Source organism: Sander vitreus, chromosome 9 (genome assembly GCF_031162955.1).
Source record: "Sander vitreus isolate 19-12246 chromosome 9, sanVit1, whole genome shotgun sequence".
Classification (NCBI taxonomy): domain Eukaryota; kingdom Metazoa; phylum Chordata; class Actinopteri; order Perciformes; family Percidae; genus Sander; species Sander vitreus.
Window position 1 is genome coordinate 28,059,173 of NC_135863.1, and position 23,327 is coordinate 28,082,499.

The following is a 23,327-nucleotide window of genomic DNA, read 5'->3' on the forward strand; positions in this document are numbered from 1 at the left end:
CGATGCTGTTCGTCTAATGTAAAGAAAATGACAATGAAGAGACGGTGTGAGAAAGCTGCTGTGAAACTGCTCTTCACCTCGACGTCAACCCTCCAGGTTTTTTTTTTTTTCAGTTGTATCGTAATGTCCACTCTCACTCACACTCTGTCCAAGGGAAGACTCTGGAAGTGTTAACGGACGTTGGTTTAATAAATGATTCAAATGTCAAACTAATGGGAGACGCTCCTTTATTTTCCAACAGTGCCATCGTGCACTCTGATACAAGAGAACAAATTATATGCTACATTAAATAGATGTAACATTCATAGAACTAATGAAATGTGTCACAACTAATTAAAGCAAACATAAGGACTGCTCCTGTAATTATGGTAGAACAAAATGTCAATGTCAATAACAACCCCTCCTACGGCTTCATCCCCTTCTCTTTCCAGCCGAATGCTCAGTATGTTGCTCTCTAGTTAGCAATTTAGACAGAATTGAAGTTGTGTATTTAAACATGTTGAACAATATTGCATGAAATGGACAGTGGAGAAGTGACTCATGCTGCAGGTGTGGTTTGGGAAGTTCAAAAAAAAAAAAAGTCTAAAAACCTTTCATTGGAACCTCCTACTGTCTGAACCAAACACAAAATGACCACAGTCACTCTTCTGTCAAACTTTACATAAAGTGCTAACTTTACAGCCACTTTTCACTCCAACAGGGAGTGTTTGCCACTCCGTTGTTCCTCTAGCTTTGTTCACATATTGCTGATGTGGTCAGCCATTGTGTCGGTGGAGTTCCATCCTTCAACCAGGAGAACACAGAAGGGACGGAGCCTCTTCAGTGCCGTGTTCCATGTGTCGGGGTCCCGATCCCCTGGGTTTTTCCTGAGGTCAAGGGTCAATCGGTGTGGTGGAGGATGTGTCCTCAATCTCTTAGCGAACTCCAGCAGCTCAGCAGGCTGAATGAAGTTGGAGCTGTACGGGACAAAAGGCAGCACATGGAAATAAAACTCTAAACTAAATCTACAATGAGTGTTGAATGAAACATGATAGTATGGGGCAAACTATGCTTTCATTATTGGAAATGTAATGTACACTTTGTGTGGCATTCTGTAACTTAAAGTGCTCACATTATGCTTTTTGACTTTTCCCTTAGCTTTATTTTGTTATATATCTTTTTTGTGCACGTTAGAGGTTTACAAAGTGAAAAAGCCCAAAGTCTCCCCCAAAAGGACTTACCATCTCCAACAGAAAACACTGTTCACAAACTGCTCCAAACAGCTCTATTGTAGTCCAGCCTTTACTTCAGAGACAAACGTGGTCACTTTGTAACTCACTTTATAATGCTCGCCTAGCTGCTAGCGTGGCACGCCCTCATACTCTGCTTCTGACTGGCTAGTAGTCCTTACCTAGCTACTGTGCATGTGCGACTCCCAACAAAGATGGAAGAGAAGGGCGCCCGGATAGCCCAGTTGGTAGAGCGGGCGCCCATATATAGAAGTTTACTCCTCGACGCAGCAGGCCCGGGTTCGACTCCGACCTGCGGCCCTTTGCTGCATGTCATCCCCCTCTCTTTCCCCTTTTAATTTCTTCAGCTGTCCTGTCAATAAAGGCCTAAAAATGCCCCAAAAATGATCTTAAAAAAAAGAAATGATGGAACAGAAGTGAGATGCCTCACTTGGTAGTGTAAGGAATTCAGTCCAAAAGACAGGCCCGAAATAAGGCCCGCGCCTTCTTTCATCGGACTTTTTGTTTACCAGAACAAATGGATCAATCTGAGAGGAAGAGTTCAGTTAAGCAAAGTTTACCGAGTCCAGCATAAAAGTTACAATATCATTGTGGGTTCACAAAAACAGAGTCTAAGTTTCCCTAGCAACAGACCTTTAAAGATGCAGTAGGTAAGACTTATAAAACTAACTTTCTGTCATATTTGCTGAAACTGATCCTTTCCGATGTTCCAGTAGAACTACATGAAGCAGGTCATTTAAAAAAAACATCTGGCTCCTCTGGACCACCTACAGCCTGTAGTGGGATTTGCAAAAATCCACAGCTCCCTGTTCAGATGCACCAATCATGGCCGGGGGGGGGTCCTAACTGCGTGTCAATCACTGCTCAGGCACACGCATTTATTCTCCCTTGTGGGGGGAGGGGCTGAGGATACCGTTTGGGCTTTAGCAGAAAGGGGGGGAGGGACTGAGAAGTTGTTGATTCAATTCAGTTCAAATTCTTTGGCTAAGTCCTGGATCTTCACAATCCTACCTACGGCACCTTTAAGTCAGAGCCTTTATTCTCTCCTCACAGGGGGGTGTCTGCTAGTTTCTAGACAGAAACTGTTATCTTTCACAAACACACACACACACACACACACACACACACACACACACACACCAAGGTCGGGGCCCCTGTGTGATGCAACTTCCTCTCCTAATGTCTTAACTTTCCTGTTCTTCTGCTTATCTGTCTGGTATACAATGCATTCTTACCCCCAATTTCCACCAACTATGGAACGGCTGCGGATCCGCTCCGGAACGCCGGCGGACTCATTAGGTTTCCATTAAAGTCAATGTGTGTATTTCCACTGACTGCAGAATGGCTGCATTCCGACTCCGTCCCAGCAGCCCTACGGAGCAGATACGCAGAGCTTCTATTTTTGACGGATGCCGGAGAGCTCCGCAGCAATACGGCACACGGCAGATAGTGCGGGACAGGAAGTCGAGCACAGAAACTAAATAAAACATCCGGTTAATTTTCAAAATAAAATACACCGTGTTCACGGCAGATCACATTTCCCTGCACTACACCCTGAAAACGTCATAATGGGCGGAGACAGGCCTCAAACAAACTGTTGTTGGTTTTGTGGTTCTGTTTATAGAAACTGCATCCTGTTATATGGCGCGATCATACGTGAATTTGCGAGATCTCGTGGGTCCTCGTGACTTCAGCTGTCAGCCATGGCCGCAGCTGTTCCGCAACAAATACGGACCTGGTGGGTATTGAAGGACGGCAGAGCCAGAGCCGACACGCAGCGGAGCCGAACCGCAGCCGTTCCGCAGTTGGTGGAAATCCGCCGTTATGTCATAAAAGGCTTAAACTATAGTTTAAGGGTTAACCTTCTGTGTGTCAGAGACATTTCCTTGAACCAGTTCCTCAATGACTGCACACAGCTAATATTCTCCAGTAGCTAAAACAGAGAGCTCAACACAAAGGGTGAAAAGAGGAGCTGCTGCAATGTGCAGTACAACAAAAATATGGTGTTTTTTGAAAATTAAACCATGTCAACCTATTCTGATATAACCTCTAAATACAATTATGAACCTGAAAATGAGCAAAATATGTATGTATATATATGTATACAATATACACATGCTAAAATATTTAGTCTCTTATTTTAACTTTATTACTTGTGCGTCCAAGTAGCTCAGTTGGTAGAGCGCACGCCCATATGCAGAGGTTTATTCCTCAACACAGAGGGCCAGGGTTCGAGTCCAACCTGCAGTAACTTCCTGCATGTCTTTCCCCCTCTCTCTTCCCTTTTAGAATCAAGCTGTCCTGATGATTAAAGGCGGAAATGCCCAAAAAATAATCTTAAGAAAAAAAAACTTGATTACATTTTGTTTTTTAAACTATATGGCCGAGTGGTACATCAGCTAATAACTACTCCATCAAATCCGACCACCAGAGAATATATATATATATATATATATATATATATATATATATATATATATATATATATATATATATATATATATATATATATATATATATATATAGCAGCCCAATATCACTAACCTCATAAATCAAATGTTTTGGTAGAAGTGATATTTCTACATGGCAAATAATTTACTACTAAGTGTTGTAGAGTCATAGAAAACCAACAGACCCAACAGTCATGACATGCATGCTGCTCATTCTGTGTAATTGAATCTGTAATTGAAAGGGGCATGTTCAAAATAATAGCAGTGTTGTGTTCAATTAGTGAGGTGATTGATTCTGTGAAGAAACAGGTGTCAGTTATGGCCCATATTTAAAGAAGGAAGCAAGCAAATGTTGTACATGCTGGTTATAGTGCATTTCACACTGAAATTCTCACTACAAAATGGGTCGTTCTAGACATGGCTCTGAGGAACAGCAAACTTTGATTAAAAAGTTGATTGGAGAGGGGAAAACATATAAAGAAGTGCAGAAAATTATAGGCTGCTCAGCCAAAATGATTTCAAATGCCTTGAAATGGCATCCAAAGCCTGAATGACGTGGGAAAAAACGGTCAACTACCATTCGAATGGATCGAAGAATGGCCAAAATGGCAAAGGCTCAACCAATGATCAGCTCCAGGAAAATCAAAGAAGACTTACGCTGTGAGTACTGTTACGATCAGAAGAAGGCTATGTGAAGCAAAGCTATCAGCTAGAAGCCCCCGCAAAGTCACATTGCTGAAAAAAAAGACATGTACTGAATAGGTTGAAATTTGCCAAAGCACACATTGACTGGCCAAAGGAGATATGGGGCAACATTCTGTGGACTGATGAGAGCAAAACTGTTCTTTTTGGGTCAAGGTGCCGCAGACAGTTTGTCCGACGACCCCCATGCACTGAATTCAAGCCACAGTACACTGTGAAGACAGTAAACCATGGTGGTGCAAAAATCATGTTATGGGGATGTTTCTCATACTGTGGTGTTGGGCCCATTTATCGCATACCAGGGATCATGGATCAGTTTCAATACATCAAAATACTTGAAGAGGTCATGTGGCCTTATGCTGAAGAGGAAATGCCTTTGAAATGGGTCTTTCAACAAGACAATGAGCCAAAACACACCAGTAAGCGAGCAAAGTCTTGGTTCCAGATGAACAAGATTGATGTTATGGAGTGGCCAGCCCAATCCCCAGACCTCAATCCCATAGAAAACTTGTGGGGAGACATCAAAAATGCTGTTTCTGAGGCCAAACCCAGTAATGCAGAGGAATTGTGGAATGTAGTTCAATGGTCCTGGGCTGGAATACCTGTTCACACGTGCCAGAAGTTGGTCGACTCCATGCAACACAGATGTGAAGCAGTTCTCAGAAATAATGATTATGCAACTAAATATTAGTGCAGTGATTCAAAGTAAAGCAAATCCTTTCCTCATTTTTCAGTTTATACAGTAAATGTTTGAGTTTGTAAAGAAAAATGCAAATACTGCTATTTTTTCTGAACAGCCTAATATTTCTTTTTCCTCACTTTCTGTAAAGGTATAACACAAACTTGATCAATTTTGGTCATGTTTTGATTTGGAATTGAATGTGCAGTGTTCCCCAATGCACTGATATTATGGAATTAAAAGCTATTCTCAGGATTTTGAGCATTATTCACTTTTTTAAAATCACACTGCTATTATTTTGAACACAACTGTGTATGTGTATATATATATATATATATATATATATATATATATATATATATATATATATATATATATATATATTGTTGAAGCCTGAAGCCACCTACACATGATCCGCGGCAAAACCGCGAGGTAGGGCGCGGAGCACAGAGGCTAAACGCAGCGCAGTAACGTTCTGGAATTGGTTGCGCCTTAAAAGGTCGGCGGCAACAAGGTCAAAGTTGGAAACATTTGAATTTGGAGCGCTGCTCTCCCTATAGGAAAACAATGGAACAGCCAGCGCAGAGCGTTTTTACTGCGGATCATGTGTAGGCGGCTTGAGGCATCCTCCTGCTGCTGTCTGCAGCTCTCACCTGATGTCGAGTCGTTTCACTGAGCTCGGTGAGGATCCTGAGAACAGCTCTGCCAGCACACACACGTTCTTGGCTGTAGACAAAGACAGTCAACATTATTTAACACAGTTGAAACATTTGCCTTCAAAACTATTCACGATTTAGAGATACACCAATAGAATAGATACTAGGGATGCACCAATCCGTCTTTTTCAGTCTCGATACCGATGCCAGGGCTTTGTGTATCTGTCGATACCCGATACCGATCCGATACCGTTGTTGAATTAATAATACACTGTATACCTTCCACCTTATACCTTCCTTCCACCATGTGGAAGAGACTAAAGGCACCAGACTTTCCTAACTAAACATTACTTTCCTAACTAAGACAAAATAACATAGATATTATGTATTGAATTCTTATTTATTTGTACACTCAACTCTTCCAGCATGCGACACACGTGCGACAGAGGGAAGAAAACAAACAACACTGGATCGGCCCGTGGATCTGTTAATTTTTCTGATCCCCGATCCAGCTATTTTGTCAATATCGGGAACGATATCCGCTCTTAATATCGGATCGGTGCACCCCTAATAGATACAATCAATCAGACTTCATTTATATAGCACTTTTCATCCATGTAAATGTAGCACAAAGTGCTTCATACAATATCCCCCCCCCCACACACACACACACACACACACACACACACACGCACACAGATATACCCACATAACACAATATCCCTCCCCCCCAGCCCCATTCACCCCCCTACCCACCCACCCCTAAATCAACTAAAATGAATAAATTAAAAACAGGAACCGAGCTGAGGAAACACCAGAGGCATTACACTTAAAACCAAAAGATACTTAAATACATAAATCAAATAAATAAAAGCCCTAAACAGATGCGAATAAGTACATCAACTATAGATTGTTACAAACAATCCATAAAATACAGATACATAAATAAGTAGATTAAAAACAATACAATAAATTATAAAACTGACTAAAACAAACTACATATAAATAAATGAACAAATAGACCATAAGTAGATAGACAAAAGAAAACGAATAAATAAGTTGTTTATTAAAAGGCCTGACTGAAAAGGTAGGTTTTAAGTCACCTTTCAGTTAAGGGGAGTGCAACTGAGACCGTTTCTTCTAACCTGTTAATCCCTGTCCAGACTAGACTGTTTAAACATGCACGAATCCATATTTTCATGTGCTCACCGAGCCGATTCTGAGCCAGACTGAGTGTGTGGAGGGAAGGCACCGTCTTCAGGGCAGCCACCAGCTGCTGCAGACTCTCCTCCTTGTCGCTCCACTTCTCCAGAAGGCGGCAGTCATTAAACCGCAGCTCTGAGAGACGGAGAGAGCAGAAAAGAGCAAAGAACATGAGGAATTCCCTTTCAGACCTTCCAATGAGAAAAGAAACACTGATGGAGAATAACAAAGTCACTAACAGGTGCCAGTAAAGATGCATTAAGCATTTTCAATTCAATTTCAATTCAATTTTATCTATAGTATCAAATCATAACAAGAGTTATATCAAGACACTTTACAGATAGAGTAAGTCTAGACCACACTCTATAATTTACAAAGACCCAACAATTCCAGTAATTCCCCCAAGAGCAAGCATTAAGTGGTGAGGAAAAACTCCCTTTTAGGGAGAAACCTCGGACAGACCCAAGCTCTTGGTAGTAGTTGTAATAGTTCATGGCGTAGCAGGGCGTTACAGGGTGTAGCAGGGCACTGCAGGGCATAGCAGGGCATAGCAGGGCACTGCAGGGCGTAGCAGGCCGTAGCAGGGCACTGCAGGACGTAGCAAGACATAGCAGGGCGCGGAGCAGGACCACGACGACAGCTGCAACCATGATTTAGGTGCCACCCTAATCCAAGGAAAACTGCTGGGTGAAAAAAAAAAAAGGACTCCGGGGAATAAGCTCCCAGAGCTATTTTGCATGTTGTATCTGCTTAAATTGAAGCAGTCTTAAATACCCGGTAATGTCCCCTATGTCCTGACTCAAGGCTACAGAGCCTTAATCATTGGGCCTAGAACACACTTGTGCTTTTCAGCCCTGGTTTGTTTTTTAGCCTGAATGCTTGTATTTCTAAGCGATACTTCTGCATAATGCAGCTTAAGACTCTTTTCTGAGACTTTACATTTAGTTTAGTTTAGGGCTGTCAACGTTAACGTGTTAATCGCGATGCGATTAAGGGCTGACGCGATGCGCATTAATCGCATGCCGGCATATATTAATTTATTTTACACTTCACTCGGCTTTGCGTCGTGCCTAACAGGCTACTATTTTGACCCTTTGCAGCACCGTTACTTATCATCAAGCTGCTACTTCCTCGTAACACATCCTGCTGCTGCAGGCATGACGGAGAAAGACAGCAGTAATGAAATTCTGAATGATGCTTTTTATTTTCCAAAACTCCCGGACGGCTCGTAGACAAGTCGAAACCATATGCACGTTGTGTTAAGCCGAATTAAAATATCATCGAAGCACGTCAAGCTTGAGCTACCACCTACGGAGCTAACCATAGTAGTACAGTTAACTTGATGCTACTGGCTAGCATGCTACCCACTCAGGAGAGTGCTACTTGCCGACCTGTGGATGAAACCAAATCCCCCCAAAATTACTACAGCTCTTGCGAAACGGGTGGCAACTAACTGCAGACCTGTCAGCATCGTAGAGGACTCGGGTCTTAAAGAAGTACTACGGTTGACCTGTCTCGTCGGGACAGTAGTTTTCACGGATACACCGCCTGTATGACACGGAGAAAGCAGCCACACTGGAACTGCTGCAAGGTGCTGCAAACGCTGTCTCATTAACCGGTGATCACTGGACGTCAGTGAGTTATCAACATTATTAAGGAGTTACTAAACACTACATTGACTCTGGTAAGGATAGGGTTTTTTAGTTAGGTACTTGGAGGAATTGTGCAATAATGTCAGATTCACACATTTTTCTTTTGTTTACAGTAAATAATTAAATAATAATAATTACACATCTTAAAATCAAGTTCATAAAGTCACTTTCTTTGCATTCATTTGATTCCCAATCAAGATACACTGGTAAAAATTGCTTTTCATTGTTAATATGTACTTAAAAACTGTTCTGAAATGCAAAATGATAGAATTTTAATCATGATAAAATATGCGATTAATAGACCTTACTACTATAGAACTTCAGCGATTAAAAACAAATGAATCGTTTGACAGCCCTAGTTTAGTTTCTTCACACATTATTTTAAAAAAAAACAATAAGGCTTGATAAAAGGTAACAAATTATGCAGGGGAGGTCAGAAGCCAAGAAAAGGGTTATATATATTAAAAAAAGAACAACAACATAGGGTCTAAGTGTAAAAAATGTGATGAATTGCAGTAAGATCTTAAAAGTCTTCAAGTCATTGTTGATTAGTGACCTTTTCAAAGGTTTGTTGAATGACGATAATGTAGATGTTGGTTGTAATGATGGCAGTCGATTGCTCCAGACAGATGCTCTTATGCGTCATGTACCTGTTGGGATCAAGTGAACATGTAGGAAAAGACTAGCAGAGGTGTTTGCATTGATGGCTCTCCTGCCGTTATGAGTCACCCTCCTTTTCTTACCTTCCAACTTGCAGTCTCTCAGTAGGTTCAGGATCTCAGGGAGACAGTCAGACAGCTTCATGTCCTCCAAGTTGAGACTCCTCAAGAAGTGATTTGACTCTAAAAGTTGACCATATGTCATTACTGACAGCACTTCAGCTTATATTTGTTTTACAGTTAAGACATAACTGACATAATACATAATAAAATGACCAGGCCAATATTAGGGCAGGACAGGTGAATATAAGCTTATTGTAGATGTCCATCCATCCATCTTCATCCACTTATCCGGGGTCGAGGTCGCGGGGGTAGCAGCTCCAGCAGGGGACCCCAAACTTCCCCTTTCCGGGCCACATTAACCAGCTCAGACTGGGGGGATCCCGAGGCGTTCCCAGGCCAGGTTAGAGATATAATCCCTCCACCTAGTCCTGGGTCTCCCCGAGGCCTCCTCCCAGCTGGACGTGCCTGGAACACCTCCCTAGGGAGGCGCCCAGGGGGCATCCTTACCAGATGCCCGAACCACCTCAACTGGCTCCTTTCGGCGCAAAGGAGCAGCGGCTCTACTCCGAGCTCCTCACGGATAACTGAGCTTCTCACCCTATCTCTAAGGGAGACGCCAGCTACCCTCCTGAGGAAACCCATTTTGGCCGCTTGTACCCTGGATCTTGTTCTTTCGGTCATGACCCAGCCTTCATGACCATAGGTGAGGGTAGGAACAAAAACTGACCGGTAGATTGAGAGCTTTGCCTTCTGGCTCAGCTCTCTTTTCATCACAACGGTGCGATAAATTGAATGTAATACCGCACCTGCTGTGCCGATTCTCCGACCAATCTCCCGCTCCATTGTCCCCTCACTCGCGAACAAGACCCCAAGGTACTTGAACTCCTTCACTTGGGGGTAAGGACTCATTCCCTACCTGGAGAAGGCACTCCATCGGTTTCCTGCTGAGAACCATGGCCTCCGATTTAGAGGTGCTGATCCTCATCCCAGCCGCTTCACACTCGGCTGCGAACCGATCCAGTGAGTGCTGAAGGTCACAGGCCGATGATGCCATCAGGACCACATCATCTGCAAAAAAGCAGCGATGAGATCCCCAGCCCACCGAACTGCAACCCCTCTCCACCCCAACTACGCCTCGATATCCTGTCCATAAATACTACAAACAGGATTGGTGACAAAGCGCAGCCCTGGCGGAGGCCAACTCTCACCTGAAACGAGTCCGACTTACTGCCGAGAACCCGGACACAGCTCTCGCTTTGGTCGTACAGAGATTGGATGGCCCTGAGAAGGGACCCCTCACCCCGTACTCCCGCAGCACCTCCCACAGTATCTCCCGGGGCACCCGGTCATACGCCTTCTCCAGATCCACAAAACACATGTAGACTGGTTGGGCATACTCCCAGGCTCCCTCCAGGATCCTTGCAGAGTAAAGATCTGGTCCGTTGTTCCACGACCAGGACGGAATCCGCATTGTTCCTCTTCAACCTGAGATTCGACTATCGACCGAACCCTCCTTTCCAGCACCTTGGAGTAGACTTTACCGGGAGGCTGAGAAGTGTGATACCCCTGTAATTGGCACACACCCTCTGGTCCCCCCTTTTAAAAAAGGGGAACCACCACCCCGGTCTGCCACTCCTTAGGCACCGTCCCAGACTTCCACGCAATGTTGAAGAGGCGTGTCAACCAAGACAACCCCTCCACACCCAGAGCTTTAAGCATTTCTGGAAGGATCTCATCAATTCCTGGGGCTTTGCCACTGTGGAGTTGTTTAACTACCTCAGCAACCTCCACCAGGGAAATTGATGCCAATCCCCCCTCATCCTCCAGCTCTGCCTCTACCATAGAGGGCGTATTAGTCGGATTTTAGGAGTTCCTCAAAGTGCTCCTTCCACCGCCTCTATTACCTCCTCAGTTGAGGTCAACAGCGTCCCATCCTTACTGTACACAGCTTGGATGGTTCCCGCTTCCCCCTCCTGAGGTGGCGAACGGTTTTCCAGAAGTACCTTGGTGCCGACCGAAAGTCCTTCTCCATGTCTTCTCCGAACTTCTCCCACACACGCTGCTTTGCCTCTTTCACGGCAGAGGCTGCAGCCCTTCGAGCCCTTCGGTACCTTGCAACTGCCTCCCGGAGTCGTCTGGGATAACATATCCCGGAAAGACTCCTTCTTCAGTCGGACGGCTTCCCTGACCACCGGTGTCCACCACGGTGTTCGTGGGTTACCGCCCCTTGAGGCACCCAAGACCCTAAGACCACAGCTCCTCACCGCAGCTTCAGCAATGGAAACTTTGAACATTGTCCACTCGGGTTCAATGCCCCCCAGCCTCCACAGGGATGCACGAAAAGCTCCGCCGGAGGTGTGAGTTGAAAGTCTGTCGGACAGGGGCCTCCTCCAGACGTTCCCAATTTACCCGCACTACCCGCTTTGGGCTTACCAGGTCTGTCCAGAGTCTTCCCCCACCCCCTGACCCAACTCACCACCAGATGGTGATCGGTTGACAGCTCCGCCCCTCTCTTCACCCGAGTGTCCAAAACATATGGCCTCAGATCAGATGAAACGATTATAAAATCGATCATTGACCTTTGGCCTAGGGTGCTCTGGTACCAAGTACACTTATGAGCATCCCTATGTTCGAACATGGTGTTCGTTATAGACAATCCATGACTAGCACAGAAGTCCAACAACAAACAACCACTCTGGTTTAGATCAGGGAGGCCGTTCCTCCCAATCACGCTTCTCCATGTGTCTCCATCATTACCCACGTGCGCGTTGAAGTCCCCCCAGCAGAACTATGGAGTCCCCAACTGGAGCCCCATGCAGGACTCCACTCAAGGTCTCCAAGAAGGCCGAATACTCTGAACTCTTGTTTGGTGCATATGCACAAACAACAGTCAGAGTTTTTCCCCCACAACCCGCAGGCGTAGGGAGGCGACCCTCTCGTCCCACCGGGTTAAACTCCAACGTAGCGGCGCTCAGCCGGGGCTTGTGAGTATCCCCACACCCGCCCCGGCGCCTCACACCCTGGGCAACTCCGGAGAAGAAAAGAGTCCAACCCCTATCCAGGAGTATGGTTCCAGAACCAAGACTGTGCGTAGAGGTAAGCCCCACCAGATCTAACCGGTAGCGCTCCACCTCCCGCACAAAGTTCCGGCTCCTTCCCCCACAGAGAGGTGACATTCCACGTCCCCCAGAGCCAGCCTCTGCTGCCCGGGTCTGGTCCGTCGAGGCCCCCTGACCTTCACTGCCACCCATGTGGCAGCGCACCCGACCCCCAGCGGTTCCTCCCACAGGTGGTGGGCCCATGGGATGGAGGGATGTCCGCCACGTAGCTTTTTCGGGCTGTGCCCGACCGGGCTCCGTGGCAAACCCGGCCACCAGACGCCGCTGACGAGCCCTCCATCTGGGCCTGGCTCCAGACGGGGGGCCCCGGGCTTCCTCCGGGCAGGGTCACTTCATCCCTTCCTCGATTTTTTCATAGGATTTTTTGAACCATTCTTTGTCTGGCCCCTCACCTGAGACCACTTTGCCTTGGGAGACCCTACCAGGAGCACAAAGCTCCAGACAACACAGCCCTCAGGTTCATAGGGACACACAAACCTCTCCACCACGATAAGGTGATGGTTCCCGGAGAATCTTATTGTAAATGTGTTTATGTCAACTGATGACTAGTCTCGCATTGCCAGACCTTCCTCCACAGCGCTGCAGAGGATGGTCTGGCTAGTCCACAAAACCTGCTCTGGTTTATTTGCATTTCTTTAAACCAATAACAATCGTCTTGGGCGCCGCTAAGCGACGGTGCCTCTGCAAAATAGCCTCGGGAAGGAACTTGTTTCGGAACGTGTACGTTCAAAGGTTGTTTTAGTCGTGCAACAGAAAACTCTCTAGGGCACACAGGAAAAAGATAAATTGGGGTTTGGACACACACACAGACACACAGACACACAGACACAGACACACAGACACACAGACACACACCTCCCATGCTGTCAAGATGTCAAGTTCCTTTCCGAGGCCATTTTGCAGAGGCACCGTAGCACCGCCCAAGACGACTGTGATTGGTTTAAAGAAATAACGAGAAATGATAATAATAAACCAGAGCACGTGTTTCACCCATCCCCGAATGCTGTGGGACTAGTCAGACCCTCCTCCTCCGCAGCTCTGTGGAGAAAGGTCTGACTATGCGAGACTATGTTGACTCTGATCCTCCAGCTTTCCTCTCTACACATCGCACCCCCTCTCTCCCCACTCCCCAGTGGAAAATCTCACAACACAATCCCCTGGCACTTTGTGTACACCTTTAGGAAGGCCTGGACACTCAAACTGTGGTGAGAGCCTTCCAGTGACGTGACACATTACCTGAGAGAGCGGTGAGGAGTTGGCTTTGAGAGGAGCCAGTTGGTAATCTCATCCCGGCTACGTGAAGCGAGGTGAGATGTGGAGAGCGGCGCAGCACTGACGTGATGAAGTGCAGATCTGTTTGGAGCTCAGCTACTTTGACGGCCAGCTTCTCCAGGGGCATGTCTGCGGAAGAAAACAGTCACCGTAGGTTGATTTTTTTCAAACACTACACTACTTTGGTATTAGTTTTTAGAACTCAGTACCATTCTGCTGTATTGATGCTTTTTGAACAAACTCTTTAAAAGAGACAGTTTAGGATTACATTTCATTTATTTAGCTGATACTTTTATCTAAAGCCACTTAGAATAAGTGCATTCAGCCATGTGGATACAACCCAAAAATGTAATACAACTCTGGTCTCTAGGGTTGGGTACCGTTCACTTTTATTCCGCTATGGTACTAATACTGGTACCTGGAATTTGATTCCGGTACCCAACAGTAGATTGTTTTGGTACTTTCCATCTGTAATAACAAAAAAATAATTTCAGTTGTACCTATTTATTTTATTTACTAACAGAACATTTTGTTACTTATTTAAAACATTTTACACTCCACACAAAATAAAACCAATCTGATTGGTGGAGTGCTAACCCGGAAATAATGCCTCCAAAATCGCCGAAAATCTTTTAAACTGACCTTTGTTGATCTGAAATGAAGACCGATTCAGCAACTGTATGGCCTATTTCTCGCTTAAAATGTTTTCAGAAATACGTTTCAGTGAACTATTTTCATGAAATACGAGATCGTATTTCGAACAATTACTTACTGGAGAAGCCAGACCCACGTGACGCGTTGTCATTTCTGGTTTTCATTATTTCTATTATGTCTTGCGCACGCGCAGAACATACGCCCAAGACGGCGTCGCTTTGGTGTGTTCCAAGGCACTTTTTGGACCTCGGGGAGCCGACTGATCAGTCCGACTGCCTTTTCTGCCGACGGTCAGCCGTCGGGTTAGTGTGTCAGGGGCTTAAGATGTTTGGGTCAGACTTTTCACGGTTTAATCAACAAATACAGGAAAATAAAGAGTGATTATGAAAGCAGGGAGGAAAAGTTGTTTACTGTGGAGACAAGAGGATACCCTTTAGTAAACAGAAGAAGAACTTTTGCAGAGGGAGACTGAACCGCTGATAGAGAGGGAGGGGAAACTTCTGTGGAAACTGGAGGAGAAGGCTGTCTGACGGCAAGGTAAAGCAGTGAAAATATTCTAAATATAGCGTACACTTACACTGAAAAGGATTTCTTTTTTAGGTGGGCCTTGTAAATTGGCTAAAACATGTTTTGCTGCTGACCCTGTCCACAGCAGCTCCCATTTCCATGTCAGTACTGCTATGTGTTTCTCCAAACTGTTGCCGTGCTAACCGTCATCCCCTGTAGGTAATACACTGACTGTCGTCATATAAGTACCTTAACAACCGCACTTAAAGAAAGCCAAACTATCCCTTTAAGTCATTTTTCAAGCAAAAATGCCAAACACCCTCTGGTTCTAGCTTCTTCAGAGTGCTGCTTTTCTCAGTTTTATATAATTAATATAATTGTGAAGCGAATATATACATACATATATATAAAATCAAAATTACAGATAAATAAGGACATGTACTTCTCAGCACAATCTACCAAAATTATTATAAGTAATTCAAGTAAGAAATGCCCATGTTCAAAAAGGAGTGGGAAGAAGTTCATAAACAAACTTTTCTAGTCCCACTCCCTTTCTCTATTTTTATCCTTTAGTTAAATACAAAACAATTCAACACAATTCTTCTTTACATACACCGTATATCTACCTACCTACAGATCACATATACCCATGCATACACAGGCACAGATGTATACATACACTTTTTTTTCCCCCTCTCTTTCTTTTCCATCTATGTTCTTCCTTTCCGTCTATCTATAGTAAATCAAATAATAACACATCCTTACTAGACTTAGTATATAGGTCCAGGAACCATACAGTCAGTACACAATACTATCACCTCGAGTCCTTTTCGTATCCATTCAATATATTCATTTTAAATAGTCTCTTAAAATTACTCATTGTTGTACATGATTTCATCTCTTCACTGCAGCTGTTCCATACATTAACTCCTTTGGTTGTAATGCAGTGATATTTAGCATTTGCTCTTATATGTTTCTTTTGAAATACAGACGTTCCTCTTAAGTTATGCTTGCTCTCTCTCATTTGAAACAACCCTTGGATACTGTTCGATAGCTGTAGATTATTTACTTTGTACATCATTTGTGCAGTTTTAAAGTCAACAATATCTTCTTCTTTAGACTGATGGCTGGACAAAACACAAAAACATTTGAAGATGCCATCTTGGAAAATTGTATAAGAAGTACTACAAAATAATAAGCAAAAAAATTCTATTTTCTGAATTGCCCAGTAAATAACCCACTGATTAACCAATAATGTAATACCAGTTGCAGTCTAAATATTTATTTAAGTATTAAGTGGTTCAACTACAACTCAAAGCTTTACTTCTTTCATAGCTTGTTAAAAAAGCAAGTCCCCTTTAAAACTGTGAATGAAATCTGAGACAAAGTTATCTGGTTGAAACCATTCTGTAACACTGAGGTTACTCAGTGTTACAGAATCGCATTACACAACGCATCCTGTAGTGGTTAGAGGGAAGTAACCGCTACAGGATGCGTTGCCGAGCACGGGACTGGTTCAACACTTATCTTGTGTTTTAACAGGTAGAATACACACTCAGTTAGGAATAGGCCGGTATAAGATTCTGACGGTATTATACCCTTCAGCAAAAATATCACGGTTTCACAGTATTGCAATTACAGCTTTAAAATGTATTGGTTATTTGAAGGTATCTACATAAGAGTGACATGACACTGTCATGAACGTGTCATAAACATTATAAACAAGTCATAAACGTTTTTGACATAACGCTTCTTTTAGTAAGTGGCATTTGGTTTTTGTCATGACAAGTTAGGGTTGTGGTTAGTGTTCATGTGTCATGACTGTGTCATGTGTGACAGTGTCATGTGTTCATGACAGTGTCATGTCACTCTTATGTAGATACCTTCAAGTAAAGTGTTACCAATGTATTATTTTGAAATGTCTTTTTTTCCCCATTGAACACAATTTATTTTATTTTCAAACACACTGCACACTAGCAGAGAGAGGGATTTCTAAACTGCACTTTCGGTCCTTGACGACTCATAAAAAAACCAGCTCTTACCGCAGGAACGGTACGAGGGAAACGTTTAGTGGTTTTGAAACCATGGCTTTTTGAAACCGTGACGTTTTTGAAACCGTGACTTTTTCAAACCCTGGTATACCTTGAAACCGGTTACCGGCCCATGCCCACTCTCAATCCCGCTCACTTCAAGTGTTACCTAACTTTGGTAGAAGCTTCACAGCACCTGACACGTCCAACTCAGCCATCCTGGGATGATGTGGTAAGAAGCGTGGCCCCCACATCAGAGTCTGGATCTCCACGTGCAGGGACGTCACGTTGGGACTCGCGTCCAGCAGGATCCCCATGAGCCGGGTGTACGGCAGGACGCTGATGCTCAGATCCGTGAGAGAGCTGCGGGGACTCTCCGACAGCTGCTTCAGGGCTCTGGCCAGGCCCAACACATCCGAGTCCCTGAAGGTCGCTGCACAAACAAACACAAAAGCAAATCATTTGTGCACACCGAGGATGCAAAATTAGCACCACCTACCAGCCAATTGCCGGTAAAACATGCAAGTGGCTGGTAGATTTGCTTCACTTACCAGCAAAAAAAAAACCCGATGACCATCTATTGAGTGAACCCTGTGCACACCACACCTTTTCTTTGAAGGTGATCCTCTATTTCAGTTTAATCATGATTAGAATTGAATGAATTTAGATTGAATACAGCAGGACATCTCAAAGTCCGGACCAAGGTCCACATCTGGACCAAATGGCATGTCAATCCGGTTGCGGCCCGTACCTTGTGTTGTGAATACAATACCTTATGAAGTGTAACATTTTCTATTTTTAAATACATGTTCTATTGTCATTGTTAGAAATGTTGTTAAAACGTCGAAGAAGGCAACAAAAACATTGAAAAGGGGGACAAACATGTCAAAGTGACAAAAACTTCCTTTTACTACATGAAGCTAAGAATACTGCTGTACTTGTACTGCATGAAGCTAAAAAAAAACGGACCAAATGTTTTTTTTGTTATTGCCAATTGTTTCCGGACCTTTGACCTGGAATAAAAATCAGATGCAGACCTTTGAAAACCCCTGCAATACAGCAAAAATGTCTACAGTCTGCATCCCTTTATTTGGCTGCAGAGCAATGTCAAAATTCAGACTGCAACACTGCCTTCCCCCGACTGTTCTAATTTGCATTTCATTCTTTGTTGGGATGTAGATTTCAGCATGCTGAAGATATTTCATCCAAGTACAATACATACTGTATATTACATGTGAATGAAATCCAGGACTTAGTTCTGCCGCCTACAGGGTATTTGAATTAGTTTTCAAAGTATTCATGACCAAGCAAGCATCGAGTGTGATTTCGCTATTTTAAAGTCTCACAACACAAAGCAGTAGTGCCTCACCATTAACCTTTCTGCACTGCTGTAAAATATAAATAAAACCTAAATTCCATTATTGAAAAATATAGTGCAATGGCAATACAAATTCTGCATAAATAATGTTAAAGGTTCAGTTCATCCAAATCACAAAAACAAAAATTCACACTGAAGATAGTTTTGGTTTTATTTGTCCAGGTTTTGAGAAGCTGTTCTCTAAGAATTACAGTGGAGCTGAATGAGTTGACTGTAGTTTGTGTCAACAACAAAAAATTTGGAATCGGTACCAAAATTCAGGTATGGTATCTGCACAAGTAGTGAACAAACCCACCCCTAGAGGAAGCCGATGTTCTTGAACACACACTGACTGGTAATCTGACGGACTTGTGGAGTTTTCAACCACGAGCAGCTATGGAACAGTTTTTGGGGGTTTGCCTCGTGTATGTGCAAAATGGCCACAGGTGACACATGCACATTGCTGCCAATGGTTCCCCCTCTCTCTCTCCTTTCATGTATGCAGCTGTCCTATGAAAATAAAAGCCTAAAATGCCCAAAAAGATTATCTAAAAAAAATAAAATAAAAAAAAATCAAACGAGATGAGCTTTCAATTTCGATCGTCAAAATCAAAAGCAGGACGCAGTATTTGTTTTTTCTCCCAGGATCTGGTGGCTTTTTGCAGATCAGCAAACTGAAGATGTTGTTGTAAAGTACCCTTCTGCCATCTTGTGGCTCTTTTTGATTTTGTGTTAAAACAGTTTGACTAGTGAAATAAGTGACTGTTGTTACATTTTAAATAAGGCGATTTAGACTTGAACCATATGGCCATAATGTGGTACATTCAGAAAAAAAGTGCCGGTTATATCACAATTGATACCACTGAGCCTGTCTTATGAAAGAAGAATTTGAAAATGTTTGTCAGGGAATAAAACCAATTATCTGTTGATCTGTACGAATAATGGCAGAGCAGCCAGTGCTGCTAAATCGAAAATGTAATCAAGTCATGGATTTGGAGAATCGTGACACCTCCAATACACACAGGGCACCTTTAATTGTCAACTGCCACCAGTGCTAGAGAAAATTACTTTCATTTGTCAATGTTACTAATAGCGTGAAAGCACAGGTACAGTACATACAGTAGTATGATATATGGTGGACCATAACGACCCCTGAATGCCCCACACCTGAACTTCCTGGTACATTAAAACTAACTTTCTGTCATATTTGCTGAAACTGACCCTATGTTTGAGTAGAACTACATGAAGAAGGTCATTTAAAAAAAAAAAAAATACGGCTCCTCTGGCACCACCTACAGCCTGCAGTGGGATTTGCAAAAATCCACCGCTCCCTGTTCAGATGCACCAATTTATTCTCCCTTGTGGGGGGAGGGGCTGAGGAGACCGTTTTGGGCTTTAGCGGAAAGGGGGCAGGGACTGAGAAGTTGTTGATGTTCAAATGTTTTGGCTAAGTCCTGGATCTTCACAATCCTACCCACGGCACCTTTAATTAGCAAACTTACCAATGCTGTGAAGAGTTAGAGAGCGAAGGCAAAAAAACGTGGGCAGGGCAGAGTTTAGCACTCTGAGGGAGTTGGACCCACACTGCCTGATCTCTAGACATTCGATCTGTCCCCATGGACAAGCCCCTGCCGAGCGCCCATCACACGGAGTGAAGCTTTGACAGAGGACCTGCGGGTCCACAGTAAAGTTTGCTTCTCCGGATTCCTCGTAATAATCCAACCTGGAGCGTTTGCAGGGAGTGGCTTGGTCATCCTGATCTTCTGAAGCCCTGGCCTCTAGACTTGAACTGCAACTGGCCCCGTCTGCGCTGAATGAAGCTGCTTGGGAAATGCAGCTTGCCCTTTTGCTGTGCATTAGGTTCCTCAGCTCGGGGTTTACATACTGAGATCCCCTGCCATGTAGGATCCAGGACAGCATGATGGGGCATTGCACATGTACGACAAGTTTTTTAGCCACACCGTGGTCTAGCAGGCGATGGAGGACATACAGTGCAGTTTGTGTCTTCCTCTTTGATAGATCAATGCACTGCGATACACCAACACTCCCGATACGCTTCTCCAAGAGCTCCAGAAGTGGCCTCTGCTCAGCGGTCAATCTTTCGACTGGCGTAGTGAGTAAAAAATGTTTGATACATTTAGCTGCAGCCCACAGGAAGGACGGGGTGTTTAGATTTGTGATGTTTCTTTTGACAAAGGGGTTTGTGAAGCCGTAGAATACAAGAGTAAAAAGCATTCTCATGACTTCGTGTTTTGCCGCTTCTTCTGTGTTGAAGTCTATTACCTGAAATTTAACACACACACACACACACACACACACACACACACACACACACACACATATATTACATATGGGTTCTAGATGTTACTATATGAGATTGTTGATTATTAAAGAAGACAGTGCACCTACATGGTTAGGTCCACACATATCCTGTAGGACTCCAATCCACCCAGAGTGAGTTGATATTCCTGAGACAAGGCAGACAAGAAAAAGACAAATGGAAAAAGGTACTGAACAATGATAAGATGAGATAGACTTCTATTGATCCCAAATTGGCAAATGTCAGTGCTACAGCAGCTAAATATTAGACATACAGCACACATACAGAATATACAAGAAATAATAAAGAGGATAGAATACAAGAAGAAATATTGAAAAAAATAAAGATAAAAAATACAATGGAAATAATTACTAAATATCTATACTAAATGTATATACAAGTTGGGAATAAAAATGTACAACTACTTAAATAGTATTTATAAAGATGTAAGTAATGTTGTTGGGTCTTTGTAAATTATAGAGTGTGGTCTAGACTAGGTCTGGGCAATATGGAGAAAATCAAATATCACGATATTTCTGACCACATACTTCGATATCAATATTGTGGCAATATTGTAGGGTTGACAATTGGTGCTTTCCCAAAAATATTTACACAATGAGATTTGTGATAAATAATTATTATCAGTAATGTGGATATAATGATTACGTGGGTAAAGGCAAATAATAGAACAGCTAGAACAGTCTGGTAGGTTCACTGTAATGTAGCCTGTAAAACCAGGAAAAGACAACACTTATGTCATATTACGATATTACATTATCCAAAATCTAAGACATGATGTAGTCACATATCACGATGTTGATATATTGCTCAGCCCTAGTCTAGACCTACTCTATCTGTAAAGTGTCCTGAGATAACTCCTGTTGTGATTTGACACTATAAATAAAATTGAATAGAATTGAAAAAAACAATGCATCGATCATAACAAAAATAGTGTTACTGTCTATGAACAAAGAAAAAAACACAAACCACTTTCTTTTGCACTTCAACTACAGTTCTTACCCCTCTGGTTCAGGGCAGGCTGGAGCTCATCCAGCTGACATACAGTCAGATGAGGAAGAAGATCCGTAATGAGAGGCGTTGGAAGATCTACATTAAGACAGATTGGTTAATGTTAGGACATTCTAACAGTGGACACAGACTTTCTTTCATCATTATCATCATCAACATCATCACCACAGGTAAAGCGTTTATCGTTTATCCCAACATCTATCAAGCTGCTGAACTCCAATAGTAAATCTAAGCACAACAGAACAAAGTGCAATAAATACACTAGCGCTTTTTGCACTTTGATTATTACAGTATTTTTAAGATGTTGTATTGTCTGTACAGTCATATGTGTCCTTCCTTCATGTCCTAAGATTCTTTGTTGATCTTATGTTGTTTTTATGTTGATTCTATGTCGATTTTAGAATGTGTTTTTTCTATTACATGATTGCAGCACTATGCATGCCCAACACAAATTTCCCCTGGGGACAATAAAGTGTGTTCTATTGTATTCTAAGCCTGTAAGGTAAAGCCTGTGTCAAGCCCATAGACTGTATGGTTTCCTTGAGGGGGTTCCCAGCAAAAAAGGGAATACTTTATTTTCATGATAATTCCATCCATGAGTAACGTTAACACAACTGCAGACTATATGACTACCTTGGCCATGGGGTTCCCACTTTATGTAACAAAACATCTAAAAGCAAAATACCTGGGACAAAGTCTTATCAAATGGGGGGGGTCCGTTGTCTAATTTGTGTCAGTTTAGGGGTCCTTGACATAAAAAGTTTGGGAACCACTGGCCTAAGTTAGCTAGCTACACATAACGTTACTTGATCAATAAAGCGGATTCTGAATTTTTTTTTTGAGTTCAGGGGATAGCTAGCTACCTCTTGATAGGTACTGTGGGTGATATTTTATTTAATTCACTGGAAAATATGGCCATTACTTGCAAGGTTATTGAATGGAGTTATGTGTGATGTCTCCACTTAGCTATAGGATATGTAACGTTAGCTAACGTTAATGACACGCTAGCTTCTAGCATAACATTTAGGGTTAGCATAAAGCCCTCTTCGCTGTGTTAGCTAGCTAACGTTACTCGTCTTCTCCAAGGCTAGTACGGTTAACTTACCAAGAACAGCCTCAATTCCCAGAGCAGCATAATGTTCCCTGACAGCTTGGAAACATATCTCCTTTAGATATATCTCCTTTGTAGTTCTTTGGTTTGCATTGCGGACAGTTTCGGGCATTGTTTAGCATTGATGTGTCGATGCTAATAGTAACTTAAGGTTAACCAACTGACAGAACACAGCACTGGTTCCAGCCGCGTCAGGTGAGGCAAAGCCAGCGGTTGGTCTTCCTCAGTTCGTCTGTAAGTTATAACGTTATATGTCTATGGTTGTTGGCACCAGTTGGCACGACATCCATGGGTTGACAAACAAATACATGTTCTTCTTCTCTTCTTTGGGAAGCTTGCATCCTTGCATCTTCCGGAGTTAACTCCCACAGCGTCCGGTATGGCAGAATGTGGTCCTCCCTAGGAAACTCTCTGCCTTGTCCACTTCCACTCCAGTACGCTCTTTGGGATGCCATTTCATTCAATATTAAATTAATAAATATGCCTATGAAATAAATGGTTAAATAAATAAATGAATCAAAAATGTATAAATATGTACGGTAACTGATTCAATATAGAAATATGTTTTTTGAAGGACATTTTTTAAAGGACTACTTTTATTTATTGCAGGGGACTTTCATTTCATAAGTCCACAT

The 23,327-nt window shown here is 43.1% G+C and overlaps 1 protein-coding gene across 3 annotated transcripts; it reads right to left on the minus strand.

The window, feature by feature from the left end:
• Positions 1-210: 210 nt before the first annotated feature.
• Positions 211-23,067, minus strand: lrrc41 (leucine rich repeat containing 41). 3 transcript variants are annotated; one of them, XM_078259511.1, is made up of 10 exons: positions 22,687-23,067; positions 21,573-21,659; positions 20,642-20,700; positions 19,735-20,515; positions 17,072-17,308; positions 13,649-13,813; positions 9,315-9,413; positions 6,926-7,054; positions 5,714-5,786; positions 211-956 (listed from the first exon to the last, which is right to left on the minus strand). In XM_078259511.1, the coding sequence occupies exons 1-10, from the start codon at positions 22,802-22,804 to the stop codon at positions 737-739; spliced, it is 1,968 nt and encodes a 655-aa protein (XP_078115637.1). In that variant the 5' UTR covers positions 22,805-23,067; the 3' UTR covers positions 211-736. The 3 variants fall into 3 exon arrangements, with proteins under 3 accessions (XP_078115637.1, XP_078115635.1, XP_078115638.1); XM_078259509.1 differs by having other exon boundaries at positions 17,045-17,308; XM_078259512.1 differs by lacking the exons at positions 21,573-21,659; positions 22,687-23,067 and having other exon boundaries at positions 17,045-17,308; positions 19,735-20,508.
• Positions 23,068-23,327: the final 260 nt, after the last annotated feature.

What these genes read in the sequence shown, in the direction of transcription:
- lrrc41 (XM_078259509.1), bottom strand. Translation starts at nt 22,804, where the DNA reads ATGCCCGAAACTGTCCGCAATGCAAACCAAAGAACTACAAAGGAGATA. An exon ending in GAAGCTTCTACCAAAGTTAG is followed by an intron (nt 13,814 to 17,044) that starts GTAACACTTGAA and finishes TTTCTTCCGCAG; the next exon opens with ACATGCCCCTGGAGAAGCTG. An exon ending in ACTCCTCACCGCTCTCTCAG is followed by an intron (nt 9,414 to 13,648) that starts GTAATGTGTCAC and finishes GTCAACTTTTAG; the next exon opens with AGTCAAATCACTTCTTGAGG.